The following is a 16,239-nucleotide window of genomic DNA, read 5'->3' on the forward strand; positions in this document are numbered from 1 at the left end:
AGGTCGGGACCTTCGTTGGACGAAACGCGAACGAACTGCACTTTTAGGGTTTTCCGGTTTGAAAGAGACCACACGTTGTCAACTCCGTCAGTCCCCCCCCCCACCGTGGTCTTCGCCCCTTGACCGTGCCCTTGGGTTTTGCTTCGGTTGGCCCAAACCGACTTCAGTGAATCATCCATACCTGCTCTTTAACCAAGTCTCATTCTTTCTATTGACTCGTCACAATATATACAATTACATTTTTTTCATAATATTATATCTGTTTTACTTATTTCAAGAGTATTTTACTTATTTTAAATTTCGTGTGTGAAAATTCCAGTAATTCCCTCTTTCATTCAAATAATACAATTCCAATTAATGTAATTTAATTATTTTTGTCCAATCAATAAACGAAGAATAAGTAGTGGATTTTATCAATAGAAATACAGAGAATTCTATCGCTGCGTCATTCATTCATCCCCTACCCACTTCGAATATTCTCTTTCCATCCACATTCATCCTTCTGAACTTTGGGTGGGTAGACATTGGGACCAGCCGTGATTATTTAGGGCACCTTCCATAATAAAAGGTGACGTGGACCACTAAAAAACTTTATCCAAAAATTTCGGGTAGCACGCCACATGACAGATCCTAGTTGGTTCGAAAAGGGGCAAACCGATAGCTGCCACGTGAGTATAGTCATTGTGGGGCCGTGCGGGTCCCACAAATGAGGACCCCCTCCTTACATATAAAAAGAAAAAAGAGCCTCGTCTTCACATTTCTTCACATTGGCTTTACCAAGTTACTTATGAATATAACTGTTTATTTAATTACAATACTATCCATGCACAAATAAAAACATACAAAATAACTTATCAATGTTGTAAATGGGATAAAATATATAATAAAATATTTTGTGTAGAAAGAACTGAAATGTCTTAGTAATTTTTATTATTCTTGTTGTCAATTATTATTATACAAAATAACTTACATAATTTTACAAAAAAAATATTTATGTATATATGTGAAGGTTATTGAATCTTAAATTAAAATACCGATTAATCCAATTACATCTTTTGTAGCATGTCAACTTAAAAATATAATTTTAGTGTAGTACTCATTTAAATATCAAAACAATAAATAGTACTTAATATTTTTTTAGAGTTAAATTATGCAAAATAGATATACGACAAATTGAAACTTCAAGCATCTTTAAGACCTTTTCAAAAATATTCACACCTTTTAAATTCATCTACAAACTGCTCAAAATCTTTTGCAAAAATTACACAATGACTCATTTTCTATTGCTCAACAACAAAACCTAAAGGACTTTTTATACATGTTACAACAATAATTAGAAAAATAGTAATTGAACAAAAATAAAAATAAATCGTGAATTATGTATGTATGTATGTATGTATGTATGTGTGGACTTGTTAAAGCCACACCCTAACTCTGTTAAAACCACACCCCTCCATCTCACTAAATGATTCAAATTGAACTAGTCCCATGTTTGTGATATTGTTTCCATCACATATCCATGTCCTTTCTTAAGCCCACCCATCTCTATTTCTTCTTAAAACTCAACAATTGATAGTGCATTCTCCAAATAATTTAATGTATTTGTAAATCACTTAAAAATGAATAACTCTCATAAATATTTATTATTATTTTTGTAAATAAGAAGCTTTAAGAGCTCAAATCTTTGTTTTTTCTTATATTTATTTCGTAATTCTACCCTCACATCTGTTACAAACTTAAGTATTTTGGCATTAAGCTTTATATAAAATACATGCGAATAGATAGGTATATAAATTTTAAAATTTTGAAACTTTACTAATGTTTTATTGTGGCATAGTAAAATTTTAGAGATTTCTTTATTATGGTTACTCAAAAATATCTAAATTTTATCATTCTATTAAAAAATCTCTTTTATACAAATAACATATGAAAATTCATACAAATTAATATTATTTTCTAAATTATAATAAATAAAAATATTAAATATATAATTTTTTTCTTTAAAAATTTCTTGAAAATATTAAGAAAACTGTCATTTAATGTAATTATTATGTAAAATAACACATCATCATTTAATTAACAAAATCTTTTATCTACAGTTTTTTTTTAAAAATTAATTAGTAATTGTAATCAGTACTTTATTTTAAATTCAGTGTAAATCATATCGTGCTTAAATTGTAAATACTTAAATTCAAGCTGTAAATAATAGGTTAAAATTTTACAAATAAATAAGTATATACTATTTATATTATCTATTTTCACATAATTCTACCTACTTAGCCAATATAGATTTCCATAGATGTAATAAATATTAAATAAAAGATAGAAATTATTTTTCAAAATAATAAATTCATAACTTACAAAAATACATATATTTATTTATATGTAAATAAAATTTAAATTTACATATTAATATCACATATCTTAAAATAATAAAAATTGATTTTTTCTATATGTAAAAGCAAAATGTATTAAAAATAATAATATTTGTACTTATTTTGTTATAAAAAATCCATCTTCTTTCATAGAGGGAGTATAATTAGTAACAAAGCCTTAAATTAAACAAACCTTGCATTTTGGTGGAGACAGGTGTGGGATTGTGACAAGGGTGGAATCAGGACAAGAGAGGTGGAGACGGGGTGGTGGGATCAAGGTGGGGATGGTGGGATCAAGGTGGGGATGGTGATTGGGAACGGGATATGAGAACGGGGAACATGAGATGTGAGATGGGAATGGGGTCAACTAATCTACTATAACATTAAGGTTTTATTTTTTAAAAATATATTATTTGTATACTTTCTTTAAGCTACTACTAGATTTATTTGTATTAGATTTATAAGCAATTTTTCTTGTTAACATAGCATTAGCTTTATTTTTGTTATTGTTGCAAACTAATTCTAAAACATTTTGCAATTATAACTAAGGAATCAATGAAATCTTAAATCTTGAAGAAACTAATAATTTTTGAAGTATATTCTATTAATATTAAAAACTTAGGTAAAATATTGGTTATAATAAACAAAATTTCATAAATTAATTTTAACATTCTTTAGAACATAAATTAAAGATTTAATTTTATAATACAATAATTTGATACTTTAGCTCAGATTATTATGGAAGCTATTACATGTGATTATTAGTCAATTGAAATGATAACAAAAGAACCAATTCAATTTGAATAGTGCATATCAAATTATTACATCAATAAAATCCAGTAATAGGAGAAACAACTTGCAAGGTTATGATAAAAATTAAATTAAAAAAGTATAATTACTTTTAGAGATGCTTTAGACAGTGTTTTAATACATAATGAATAATATTTGAAAGCAATCATGATTATTTTTTTAAGTGTCATTTTGATATGCTCTACAAACAATATACATTACAAGCACCATATATTTATGAAATTGGAAAGCAACAAAATTGAGTATTGAATCCCAAATTTTAATACATAAATATATACATAATTTTTGTATCAATATTTTATTGAAACTTTTGATGTATGAAATAAAAATAAATAAATAAATAAATAAATAAATTCAAAGAACTAAAGAAATTAAAATAGTTTTTTTATTGATGAAATTTTATAAATTAATAAACTATAATTTTTGTTAAATTTGATAATTATTACATAAATTTTTGTTACATTTGATAATTATTACATAAATTTATAAAAGATTAATTAAATGAGATAATCCTATTATTATGGTTATTATTAAATCATTGTTATCATATATATATATATATATATATATACATTTATATTTGCATATATAATTTATTATATTATTGTAATTTTATTATTTTTTAAAAAAATTTAAAAATTAATTAAAATAATAATTTCAAAAATTAAGATGTTCAAAGATCAATTCTAAAATACTTACTTACATTTTTTGTATTTGCTAAAAGAATCTTTAAATTTATATGTTTAAAAATTTTCATTTTTTTTTATGAATTTCATAAATTTAATAATTATTTTAAATATATATATAGTAATAAAATAAACATCATTGATTAAAAATATTAAACAAAAAATATAAGTATTGAACTATTAAAGAATGGATTTATTGAAACTAATTATAATTCTAATCTTGATGGTTTGTACAATTATTTTCCGTTTTTAACAAGTAATATCTAATAAATAATAGTATATTTTATTCTTAGAGTCATGTTTTAATATATATATATATATATATATATATATATCACAGCTAATCTTAATTTAAACTTTGTTGATAAAATAAACCTTGAAGTAAATAATTCCTTATATTAGAATCTATATGTTATATATTCAAAACATTCAACATTTTAAAATATCTATAAATAATTTAAAAAATTAAGTTATCATTTAATATAATTAATGCATTATTTTTTAAAATATTTTGTATATTATTTTTGCAAATCATAATCAAGAAATTATATTTTAAGAAAAAACATATTAATTTGATTTAAATTATTATTATTTCACTATATATATATATATATATATATATATATATTTAAAGAAATGATAAAGAAATCCAATTTTTTAATAAATTAACCCACATGTTCAAACCATCATTATACCCTTTCAAACTTGTCCCTGTTCTCAACCGTTTCCTTATTTCCAACCATTATCCCTATTCCTAATATTCCCAATCTCCCGCCCTTGTCTTTAGCAATGGTTTGGAACAAAAAACGGAAGGAAATAGGAGTGGGGGTTGTAAGAATGCAATGATGGTTAAGATAGAGTGGGTTGTTTTAGTAAATTTTTTGGTTGCTTTATCATTTTGTTATATACATATATATATATATATATATATAGAATGAGGGATAGAAAATAAGGGATCAGAGACATAGAACAAGAAACAAATATAGAGATGGATGGAATTGATCATGAGATGGAAAAATGGGATGTGGCTTTAACAACTCCCTATATATATATATATATATATATATGTATATATATAAGGTCCAATACACATGTAAAGATATTAGTTTTTTTTTTAAGTCAAGGACTTTAATAATTGTTTTAAAAGCTTCAAAAACATATCAAATAATATTCATAGAATTTAAGAAATTATAATTTATTTTTCTTTATTATTATTATTTGAATAATTTAGGAAAATATTGAAATATTCATTTTTATATAGTAATACTTAAAATAAAGTGAAACCTTGTGAATATAAGTATAACTATGCTACAATTAAAATTGGCTTAAAAATTGAGGTCGTTAATTTTTTAAAAAATATTTTTTATATTTATATCCATTTATAATATTAAATTTTGCAATTAAAAATCATTTTTATAAATATAGAAATATAAGCAATAATATATGAACAATAAACAATATTTTTTCAAATCAACCAATAACTTGACTACTCAATTGAAATTATTGTCTATCAATTGAGTAGATATCAAAAGATGAAAAAATCATTAAAATTATCTATTAAATTTCTATATTTATAAAAATTAAATAAAATGTTTTTTATGGTTGTAATTTTATTTTATTTTACTATAACAGGATGTAATAGCTTAAATATACAATAAATCACAATATTACATACATATTAAAACTTTATAAAATCTTAAAGAATTCCTAAAATTTTCTTAAATGGTTTTATCACATTTTGTTAACATATAAAAGTCTCTAAAGTCTTTTAAAATCTTTTGCATATATTTAAAAGACATCTCAATAATTTTCCATTCAACTACAATCTTCTAGAATATTGTTGAATATTTTATGTATTTTTTTGCAGACTGATAAGATAGTTTATTTTTCCTTAGAACTACTTTTAGAAACTTATACAATATCTACTTTATAGAGTATATGCATAAGATTAAAGCAATACATGCCTTAATTTTTTTAATACAAGTTTAAATGTGATCCAAGTGCTGTTAAGTTTTATTTTTACACATGGTTTTGTTTTTAATATATTACCTTGGTTATCTTGAACATCTAGATTTATTTTTTTATTTTTTGTTTTTTGTTTTTTTACATATTCAATATATTACTAAAAATAATTATATTTAAATTAAAATAGAAACACATAAATATGAAATTTTTTACATTTCAAAAATGATGAGTGTTAATACTACAGTAAGGAGTTGAAAAACATATATTTCTTACTTAAATACAAAGTATAAAATAATTTTATAACTTGGAAATTTAAAATATTATAAAAAGTATCAATATAATTTTTTAAAAACGTATTGAATTAAATTATTCTACAATAAAAATATAAAAAAATTCTTATTATTATATAACACATAACTATATTAAATAATTCAAGATATAATAATACACAAATATTTTGTAAAAAAATTCAAAATTATATAAAATATTTGCCTTTAGAAATTATTTTTTTAGAAAAAGCAAAATTTTCATCTCATAATAATCAATAAACCTAGGCTTTTACTAAATTTATTCATCCATCCTTATTATCATGAAAAAAAATGAATGACTTCTAGATTCATTTCTACACTACAGGATCCAGAACCAAATGAAAACCAACTACATTTATCATGATTTTATTTTAGTGAAAAAATATTGCTTAAAGGCAGAAAAACTTACCTCAAATATTTCCAATGCACTAAATCCCACTTAAAAACAAAGACAAGACACTTTACTTTGTAAAAAATGTCCTTCCAAAATTGATGTCCACAGACATGTGTGCATGGCAAAACCTGGGCTTTAGAGGATGAAAAGCCATGGCACCTCATTACCCTACTAAACCCTAAATTTCTAATTTGTAAGCCCTCGTTTCTAATTCTAAATCCTTACTCACACATTCCAAACCCCAAGCCCTTTTCAGATATATAATGTCTAAACCCTAAACCCTAAACCCTATTAAGTGAGAATCTTCCACAAACATGCAAGAAAAGTTCATGAGATGTGGAACGATGGAACACCACCAAACGTACTGCAACGCGTTCTCTTCTGGGAACCACGCTCGCCTCACCTTGTCCCTCTCTCCTGCCAGGACTGTTCCTGGAAGAAACAACGCTCTAGCAATGGACGGACGGACAAACGAACGAGGGAATTAACGAACTAATTCGTTCGTAAGGCGACGGAAAGAACGAATCAGAAAATGGATGTATATATGGATGAATAACAGGACGGGGCGTCCCGAAACACTAACCGACGGGCCGGGTGGCCCATGAAAGCTCAGTTCGGAGAGTTGGCGGGGGCGAAGTGAATAAAATCCCAATCCACAGGGGCAGCGTTCACACGGAGCGAGGCGGTGATCGAAGAGCGGCTTGCAAGGGGATTTCACTCGCACCCTCTCGGACACAGAAATTGCATAAAGAGCGAAGGGCTTCTACAGCGCATGCTGTTGCTGTTGTCGTTGGTCGTAAAGCTCCCTCCCAACTCGGCTGGTAAAGTAAACCGGAGTTAGTTTCCCCGGAGGTTACGACGTCCCACTTGGTTTCGCATGCTTGATGTTCATGGTGCTGAGCTTTGTTACGTCGCCCCTGAGTGCCGACTTATCCGTGCAGCTTGCTAATTTCCACCAATTTCTCCGGAATTCGGTTCAATCACGCGGTTGTGCTTTCTGTAGGCTTGATATTCGTCGTGGTTCTGTTTGTTGTTGTTAAGTTATCGCTATTTGATTGTACTGTGCGTTGTAGTAATGCTGGTTTGTATCAAGTGGGGACCAGCAGTGGCTTTCGTTCTCCTTTATTGTTTTTAATTTCCATGATTTTGTAAAAGAGTAATGTGAGTGTAGACGACTGTGATGGGCAGCGTTTAGTTTTCGAGTGCGGGGTATTGTGCTAGCGACAGAATTGAGAGTAGTGTGATTCGTTGGTTTCTTTCTCTAGTAGAGCCTTGAATGTTTTGTTCGAGCAGTTTCTTATGCTTTGCTTGAGCTTCTGTTGAAAACGATTCAATGAGTCGGTTGGTTGATTGATTTAGATGAAAGAGGAGAAGGAGATTATTTGCAAGGTTTTAATGAGGAGGTTGGTCTTCAACTCATTGTTTCGTGATGGACTTTTAGATGTTTCACGGGAGATTAGTGAGTTCTGTGCTGGTCGCAGAGAGTATTAGTTGGCTTTATTGATAGTTTCAATATTCTGTGTAACCTCCATTGTGGATTGTGAATTCAGGCATTTATAATTGCATGCATCAAACATTCTATTACCGTGGTAATCAAACACCGATCCTTAGTTGTCATTTATGCAAGTGCGGAATTTTATAAGCCCGGTGCTTATCGTGTGTCGCTCACCTTGCTCTCACGCTGAGCTAGTCAATCATTAGAATCAACGTTGTAGCGAAATTATCCATCTTCGGTCTATTACGTCGAACGATGGGCTTGGAGGTGCAAAACACTCTGAGAAGTTTTGGAGCTCTGGTGAGAACTACAGTGACAAATGCTTTGATCAATGTTTTAAGTTTGGTCGTCTTCGGTTTTTTCGACCTTGCGGACCAGGTGTTGTGTCCTGTGTTCTCTTATCTGGATTGGTTATTGGATCAGCGTGATGATTCTTGTTATTGCCACAAAGACTTCCCGACCCCTGAATTGGACAACAAGAAATTAGCAGCGCTCCCACCCTCGAGGGCAGGTTCTGCCACCGATTGCGAATTTTGGGAAGGACATTCGAATACTCTGTATGGTAGGAGGCACAAACACGGAAACAATCATGTGCATTTTCTCACCCTTCATCGCAGCCTCAGTGCTGAGGCTGTAGAACCGTTGAATCTCTTGGATAAAAGGGTGGCAGGCCTAATTTGTGGTAAAGGTTCGCGGGAAAAGAGCTCAGATTCTGAGTTGCTGCCCAAGAAGGAGTCAGTTTTGAATGTGGCGACGAATGATTCAGTGGCTCCAGAAATATGTATACTTAAAGAGAGTAATCGTCAGGCTGGATCCCAACATGGATCTCTTGGTAGCTCTTCACCCAGGACCCGGTGGTCTGACTGTGGTTGTGCCACATGCACTGCATGGCAAGCAAATAAAGACTTCCTGTATGTGCGAGTGGGCGGCAAAGGTTAGCTTCTCATTCTTCACTGAAATTGATAGCCTAGCGTTGGCTGTCTTAACCCTCAGGATTCTACATCGATTGCCTTTCGCAATTTCATTATGTTAGAACGAGCTTGTATGTTTCGGATGGATGTAATTGTAATAGTTTTTCGGCCTCAAGTAATAGTTCAAGAATACATTATTTCATTTGAAGATTTGCATATGAAGCATTACTGCAATGCTGTCAAATGTGCTTACTATTCTAGCATAGGCCGAGTTACAGTACTCAGCTTCTGCACTGTCTTGCAGATTGCACAATAGATGCAGCATCAAATGGCGAAGGCGAGGAGGATTCCACTAACGATGTAATCTTTATTCATGGTTTCTTGTCGTCTTCGTCGTTCTGGACAGAAACGGTGTTCCCTCTGTTTTCGGAAAACCTAAAATCCACGCACCGTTTGTTTGCTGTTGACGTCCTGGGTTTTGGCAAGAGCCCGAAGCCTACGAACTGCCATTATTCCAATGCTGATCATTTAGAAATGATTCGAAAGTAATACCCTTATCAAACTTCGTGCTATAAAGTAGAAGTACCATGAATGTAATTGCATTACACTATTTTCTGCGTCTCGTATATTGACAATTGCTAGTTCTAGTCTGTATTATCTTTTGTTACTGGCGTGTGTTACGAGGATCCAAATCGATCATGTTTTTGTTTGGATTGACTGGATGGGTGCAGATCCGTAATTGACCGTTACAAGCTCAAGAAATATCACCTTGTTGCACATTCTATGGGCTGCACCCTCGCGTTGTCTCTAGCAGGCCAGGATCCCTCGGCTGTTAGGTCAATCACACTTGTCTCACCGGTATGATCTGGTTTCTTTGTCTTTTTCAATTGCCCTAACACTGGTTCACAGCCACTGAGCGTGAAGAAGTTTTGACTAGTGAAATATTGCAATGATATTTTGTAAATTTGTTATTAGAGGGGTCTGCCTGATTGCCATGCGTGTCGTTGAACAGAGGGTTGTTTTTTTTCTGTGTTTCAGCCCTATTATCCAGCTACATCCGACAGCCAACCATCAGTACACTTACTGAAAAGCGTAGCGCCGCGGAAGATATGGCCATTATTTGCATTAGGTCCCTCAGTTATGTCGTGGTATGAGCACTTGGGCCGAGTTGTTTGTCTTGTCGTTTGCAAAAATCATGCGTTCTGGGAACTCGCCTCGGCTTTCGCCTTCAACAAGATTTTAAGATGGAGGTGATCTACCCCACTTTTTCACCAGTCCCCTATTCCTTCTCTTAACTCTCTGCTTTTGCAGCAGATTAACCATTCTTTAATTGTTTGAAATGGGGAATATCCTCTTGATAAGGTGGAACCTGCACACATGAGGTAAATTTGCCAATGTCATGCCAGCATACATCATAGTGGTGAGGAAAATTAGGTTCTCACTCTCTTTCTCTCAGAATGTCTGCTTCAGAAGGTGACCAGTGGTGTATGGCTTTGGTTGAAACAGAGTTCCCCAATTCCTCATCCATGACTTTATGCAACATACACATAACTCAGCTTGGCATATCTTTCACAACACTCTATGCTCTGGTGCCTACACCACCAAGTGGAGCATGGATGTTCTACAGAAGACAAGGAAACCAATCAGGATAATCCATGGTGACAATGACAACATCTGCCCTCTTCAGTGCAGTCTGGACATGAAGAACTCATACTCAAATGTATATCTGTCTGTCATTCAGGGAGCTAACCATGTCAATATCTTATTGGGTAGGGAGGAAACCTTGGCACAGGAGCTTGAGGAAGAGATACTGAAAGTATAATTAAACATATTGAAGATTATGATTTAATTGTGAGGGTTCAAGAGGTTGCTATTTGCCATCAGTTCCTCTGTCTCTGAGCATGATGTATTTTTTTTGCCAATGCCCCCCACTGTCATAAATGTGAGTGAATTTATACTTTTTTCCATGTATATCAATGATTGGTATAATGTGGTAATCTAAAATAAGTAAAACCAGTCTGTTAGATGCATATTTTTTGTTATATTTTTTATTCCAAGATATTGGCAATGGGCTTTGTTCAGAGTTCAAAGTTCTGTTTATATTAGTAAGACCATCCACTAAAAACACATAAATGTTAAAAAACAAGGCCTAGTTTTGTTAATCTACTGAATACACATCAACACTAAACTTGTCCACATCACTGAATTTACTGTATGAAATGTTACATGGTGTATTTACCTACACATAGGCAAATTAATGATCTGAAGTTTATAATCTCATACAACAAATAAATGATCTTAGAAGATTATATACAATTTTGCCATTCAAATGCAAATTATACTTAAAATTCCTCCAAACCTGAGTTACATCTTTGCCTGAGTTACAATCTTATAAAAATGAAGGTTCAGTGAGATTCACATTAATCAAATATTAAAAATTAACTACAGATGCACAAATAATGTGAATCATCATTCTTAATATACAGGAATACAATAACTAACTAACTAACTAAATAAATAAATAAATAAAGTGATGTTTTAGTATACTATTAATTTCAGTAGAAAATAAAAGTTTCAAGAAAACAACCATCTCGATGCATTTCATTATCAATCCACAACTTGAATAAATATCTTGTAAACAATGAATTGTGTGATTCCATAACATTTCAAAAGACAATGGTGACTAAGGCAGATATGTAAAAGTAAGATAAGATGTGTCAAGGAAATGGTTAAATGGGTGAGCTGACCTCAAGTGCACTTTAATGTCATGGAATCCTTGGACTCAGAAATATCAGGAACCTTGAATTAGCAACCATAAACAATCTTGTTAAATGGTTAGAATTGTGGACCATACACATCATGAACAATTTCTACAGCTCTAACAGATTGGACATATTTACACAAAGACAAACAATCTGAATGTTTCAATTCTTAACAGTGAGTGTGGCCTATTATAATGACAGGATGGGGACAGAGCAACCACCAAAGGAGGTATGCAATTGGCGAGCAGAAGTGAATGTGAACAATAAAAGTGTGGAATATATTATGTATTGTGTTACAAGCTTTACAAGCAAAAGCACATATACCTTCACAAAGCCACAAATTTTAAAAATTGGAGGGGTCTTTACACTTAGAAGCTTGCTCAGAACCATAGTTGAAGGTTTTAAAATAGTCTCCGTTTTGGTGAAGAAAGGTTGGTTTTTTGGAAGTTTCAACCTTTGGAGATAGTATGAAGTAGGAGGAGGTCAAGACATGAACTAAATTATTTTTATCTTATTTATTATAATTCTAAGTGCAACGTCTTATATTTTGCTTGTTGCAATTATGGCAAGCATGAAATTTTATATTTTTAGTTTTAATATATTATTAGTGATCTCCAAAAACTGTTTCTTTTCCTTTTTATTTATTTATTTATTTATTTATTTTAAACTACTTCTTGAAGGTGAGTCTAATGCAACTTTAGGAGAACAACCCAATTTATACTACATAGGAAAAAAAATATTTCGCCTCAGCTTTTTCTTTCACAATAGCTTGAATGATTTTTCTAAATATGAAGCCCACTAAAATAAAATAAAATAAAATAAAATTTCTTAATTTTAACCAATCATAAGTTGCGAAAGTTGTGGCCTCTTGTCCTCTCCTATGTACCTATAGATCCCTAAGAGTTCAAATTCATATGCTAATTTGATTATATTCACATTTGATGTGACATGTCTATTTTAAGTACATTTTGAAGTTCATGAATTTTGGAGAAATAGAGATGTGAAGTTGATGTCAAACATAATATGAATATTTCACAATATTAATTTAAAGATAACTTTGTGAATATGATGTCAACATCAATAATAGAACAACAAGCTTATTAAAATGCCAATGTACAAAAAATAGTAGAAGTATATGTTCAATAAAGAAATTTCTTTAAGATTGAATTAAGAATGAATTCAAGAAGTATATTGATAAGTTAAACTATTTTGATGTTTAATTTAAAATAAGAATATTATTAGAGTGATTTACAAAATTCGAATGCTTGAAGTTAAAATTAAATTTTTATATCAATATTTGGAATTACAAAAGTTTTTAATTTTTATTTATGTTAAAATATATTTATCCATTGAATCCATACAGTTTAAATCAAGAAATCAAGACTTAATTCCCAAGCCATGTTTCTTTGATTATAGAACATATATTATTTGGTCTTGAGTCAATAAAAAAAAGACCTTGCTATATTCTAATTGCATTGGATGATTTACACAAATATTCAAACTTTACTAAATTATAGTGATCAAATGTTAGAAGCCATCAATGGCTTGTGTTTAAGGAGAAATTGTCACAAAGATAGAAGTTGGATTTTTAAGCTTAGAGTGTCAAAAATATTGGTTAGATGGTCATTACATATATTAAATTTACTAAAAATATTTGAATATTTTATATTCTATTATTTTAATAGAATAAGATATAAACTCAAAGACCAATCAAAGTAAATATAAGAATTGTGATACATAACTCAATCCTAAGAAAATTTTAAAAATAATTCAGTAAACTTTCTTATCAAATATAAAAGTTTTTGAGTTTTGTACTTGTAAAGATAGCATTACAAACAAAAAATATTATATTTTTCTTTTCTTAAGCTATATAATAAATCAAATAAATATGATTTTTAAAATTATTATTCTAGTTAGGAATAACTAGTTAATTGAAAAATATGTATTTTTTTTGTCAAACATATTGTTTAAAAAATTAATCCAACCATTCAAAAGATAAATATATTTTTAACATAATTGAGATATGTTTTAACATTCAATGGATATATTTTAAAATATACTGCAATATTTAACGGATATATTTTAAAATATATTTTAACACACTATAGAAATAAGAATCGTTCAAAAAATTGACAAAAATAGTCAATAAATACAAAATAGTCATTAAAGTGACTAAAAATATTTAAATAAATTATTGATAAAAAATTAAATTTAAAATTTCTTGGCTTTTTTTAATTAACATAGTTGAAAAAATAAGAATTATTTTATATATACTAAAATATTATAGAAAAAATAAAAATATGATTTTTTATATGATATTTAGAATTAATTAGCTATTTTAAAATTTTAAATTAATCAATAAAAAAATTATCTTATTATGGTTATTATTATTTAATTTATTAGGATTTTTAAACTAAAATTTTAAAAAATTATGTTTTTGAAATTATAAAATAAAAATTATTTTTTTAAAATCGAAATTAAAAATAAAATAAGAAATAAAAATACTTTATTTATTTATCTAGTATAAAACTAGCTAAGATTTATATAATTCATTGATCAAAGTTTTTTACAATTGAGTAAAAAGGATCAAGGTCTCAATATTCTATTATATAAATCTTTTGAAGTAAAATGACTAAGCCATCTTATTTTGAGAAATTTCCAAAGATTCCTAAATTCAATTATATTTTTAAAAATCAAAGTTTTTTTTTTTTTTTTTTTTTTTTTTTTTTTTAAATTAGAATTTTTGTAATGAGAGTAATTTCATTGTATTTGGATTGTAAATTTTTTTTGCAATGTATCAATTTTTTTTCATGTATAATGCCTAAGCATTTAGGGTAATAAATTCATTGGAAAAATTTGGAATGCATCCTTTTTATATCTCAAAATAAAAAAAAAATATACTTATGATTTTTATGGTATTTAAAAAGGCAGAAGTAAGTTCACCAAAAATTGTATTAATACAGTAACTGCTAATTATTATCTAGGTTTATATATAGTCCAATGTTGCAATATTTGAATTATCAAAAACAATGGAAAGTATTGATTCATTAGAATAATAAATAAAAGAAATCAACAAATGTTTGGTTGAGTAATTCAAGGTAGACATTGGTGAACAAATTCCAAAATTGAGGTAAATGTAACCTATAAATTTTGATAAATTGGTGCATCTTTAGCTTTAAAAGTTATATTAGAATAATACAAGGTAAGTTGTGTCCAAGTATATTTCATTTTGTCTGCAGTCAAAGGATTGATAAATTCAAACACTAAATTCATCTAATGCATCAATTCTTTATGATGTGAATAATGTATACATATTTTAGACAATGAAGTTGTTTGGTGATAGCAAGACAAGCTCATGTAATTCCAAGAGCCCTTTTATATTTTCCATTTGAGAATATATTGCAATCAAAAGCTTTAATTGCTTATATTATTGTATTAACAATTCGTTCAACATCTAAAAAGAATTAAGAACTATACTATCTTTTTTGTAGATTATTTCAATTGCAAATAAAAAAAAATCCTCTACATCAATGATGATACATAAGGACACTTCTTTACTTCTACATATTCTTGCATTATTACTCAATAAACCTTAAACTATTTGGCAACTACATCCATGGATAATCAATTAGTATTGACCACCTTTAGAAATAAAATTATCATTTACAAGATGAAAATTTGCTACCATTATTTATCCAATCAAAGCAATTTAGGTGCCTAAAAAATACTTGTCTATAGTACTTATAAAAATGTATTGTATGACTAGATCTAGTTGATGCAAATTGTATTAAATTCAAATAATTCTAAGCAAAGTATTATGTACGATTTGGATAGCAACACCATTAATCCAAATAATTATGTTGCTATCATTATTACTTTATACACTAATAATTTCTTTTTTTTTACGTGATGAAAAGTGCATCCATAAATATACCCTTAATACCAAATATAATTTTTTAAATATCTTTATTAAATAAAGAAATTACAAATAGATGAAAGTATTACATGGCTTTACTATAATTGAAAAAATAATAAACATTTAGACAAGACATACCTTGATGTGCTCACTTTTCCAACACAATTGAGAATTTCAATCCTTTAAATAGTATCTGATAAAATTTGCAAAAAAACTAAATAAAATGATTTGGATATAATTTGAGACAATTGTGTCATTGAAACCTCATAAATAACCAAGGCTAGAATGATCTTATGTAGTTTGAATCAAACAGATTGCTATTTGAAATGTAGCACCAGAGAAGTGGTACTTGATGCATAATAAAAATCAGCAATATGAATTGATTGTGACCTCATACCTTAAAAAATTACTAAAATTTGAAGATTTAAAAAATTAACAAAATTTGAAGAGAACCAAGTTTACAAATTGGAAAAAAAAAAAAAAAAAAAAAAAAAAAAAAAAACTCTCAATCAATTTAGATTTTGGTTGTCCTCCTTTACCAACTTTGATGTCAATCTTTTGGTGTCAATAGCTCCTTTCTTTACCATTCACTTGCTTTAAAACTTTGCACACATGTT

At 28.9% G+C, this 16,239-nt stretch overlaps 1 protein-coding gene across 3 annotated transcripts; it reads left to right on the top strand.

Annotated features, from left to right (window-relative positions):
- The first annotated feature begins 7,329 nt into the window (after positions 1-7,329).
- On the top strand, positions 7,330-10,827 carry LOC112292433 (putative lysophospholipase BODYGUARD 4). Of its 3 annotated transcripts, XM_024540920.3 has the most exons (7): positions 7,413-7,941; positions 8,089-8,333; positions 8,457-8,967; positions 9,249-9,489; positions 9,676-9,802; positions 9,983-10,194; positions 10,451-10,827. In XM_024540920.3, exons 2-7 carry the CDS (start codon positions 8,289-8,291, stop codon positions 10,764-10,766), a joined length of 1,452 nt encoding a protein of 483 aa, XP_024396688.1. In that variant the 5' UTR covers positions 7,413-7,941; positions 8,089-8,288; the 3' UTR covers positions 10,767-10,827. The 3 variants fall into 3 exon arrangements, with proteins under 3 accessions (XP_024396678.1, XP_090110377.1, XP_024396688.1); XM_090254251.1 differs by having other exon boundaries at positions 7,406-7,941; positions 8,089-8,967; XM_024540910.3 differs by having other exon boundaries at positions 7,330-8,967.
- Positions 10,828-16,239: the final 5,412 nt, after the last annotated feature.

The sequence above is a fragment of the Physcomitrium patens genome, chromosome 1, assembly GCF_059467195.1.
Source record: "Physcomitrium patens ecotype Gransden chromosome 1, ASM5946719v1, whole genome shotgun sequence".
Taxonomy (NCBI): Eukaryota; Viridiplantae; Streptophyta; class Bryopsida; order Funariales; family Funariaceae; genus Physcomitrium; species Physcomitrium patens.

Excerpts from the sequence above, each read along its gene's own strand:
- LOC112292433 (XM_024540910.3), top strand. The coding sequence starts at position 8,289 with ATGGGCTTGGAGGTGCAAAACACTCTGAGAAGTTTTGGAGCTCTGGTG. Across the intron at positions 9,490-9,675 it reads CATTTAGAAATGATTCGAAA|ATCCGTAATTGACCGTTACA; the intron begins GTAATACCCTTA and ends GGATGGGTGCAG. Across the intron at positions 10,195-10,450 it reads AACAAGATTTTAAGATGGAG|AGTTCCCCAATTCCTCATCC; the intron begins GTGATCTACCCC and ends TGGTTGAAACAG.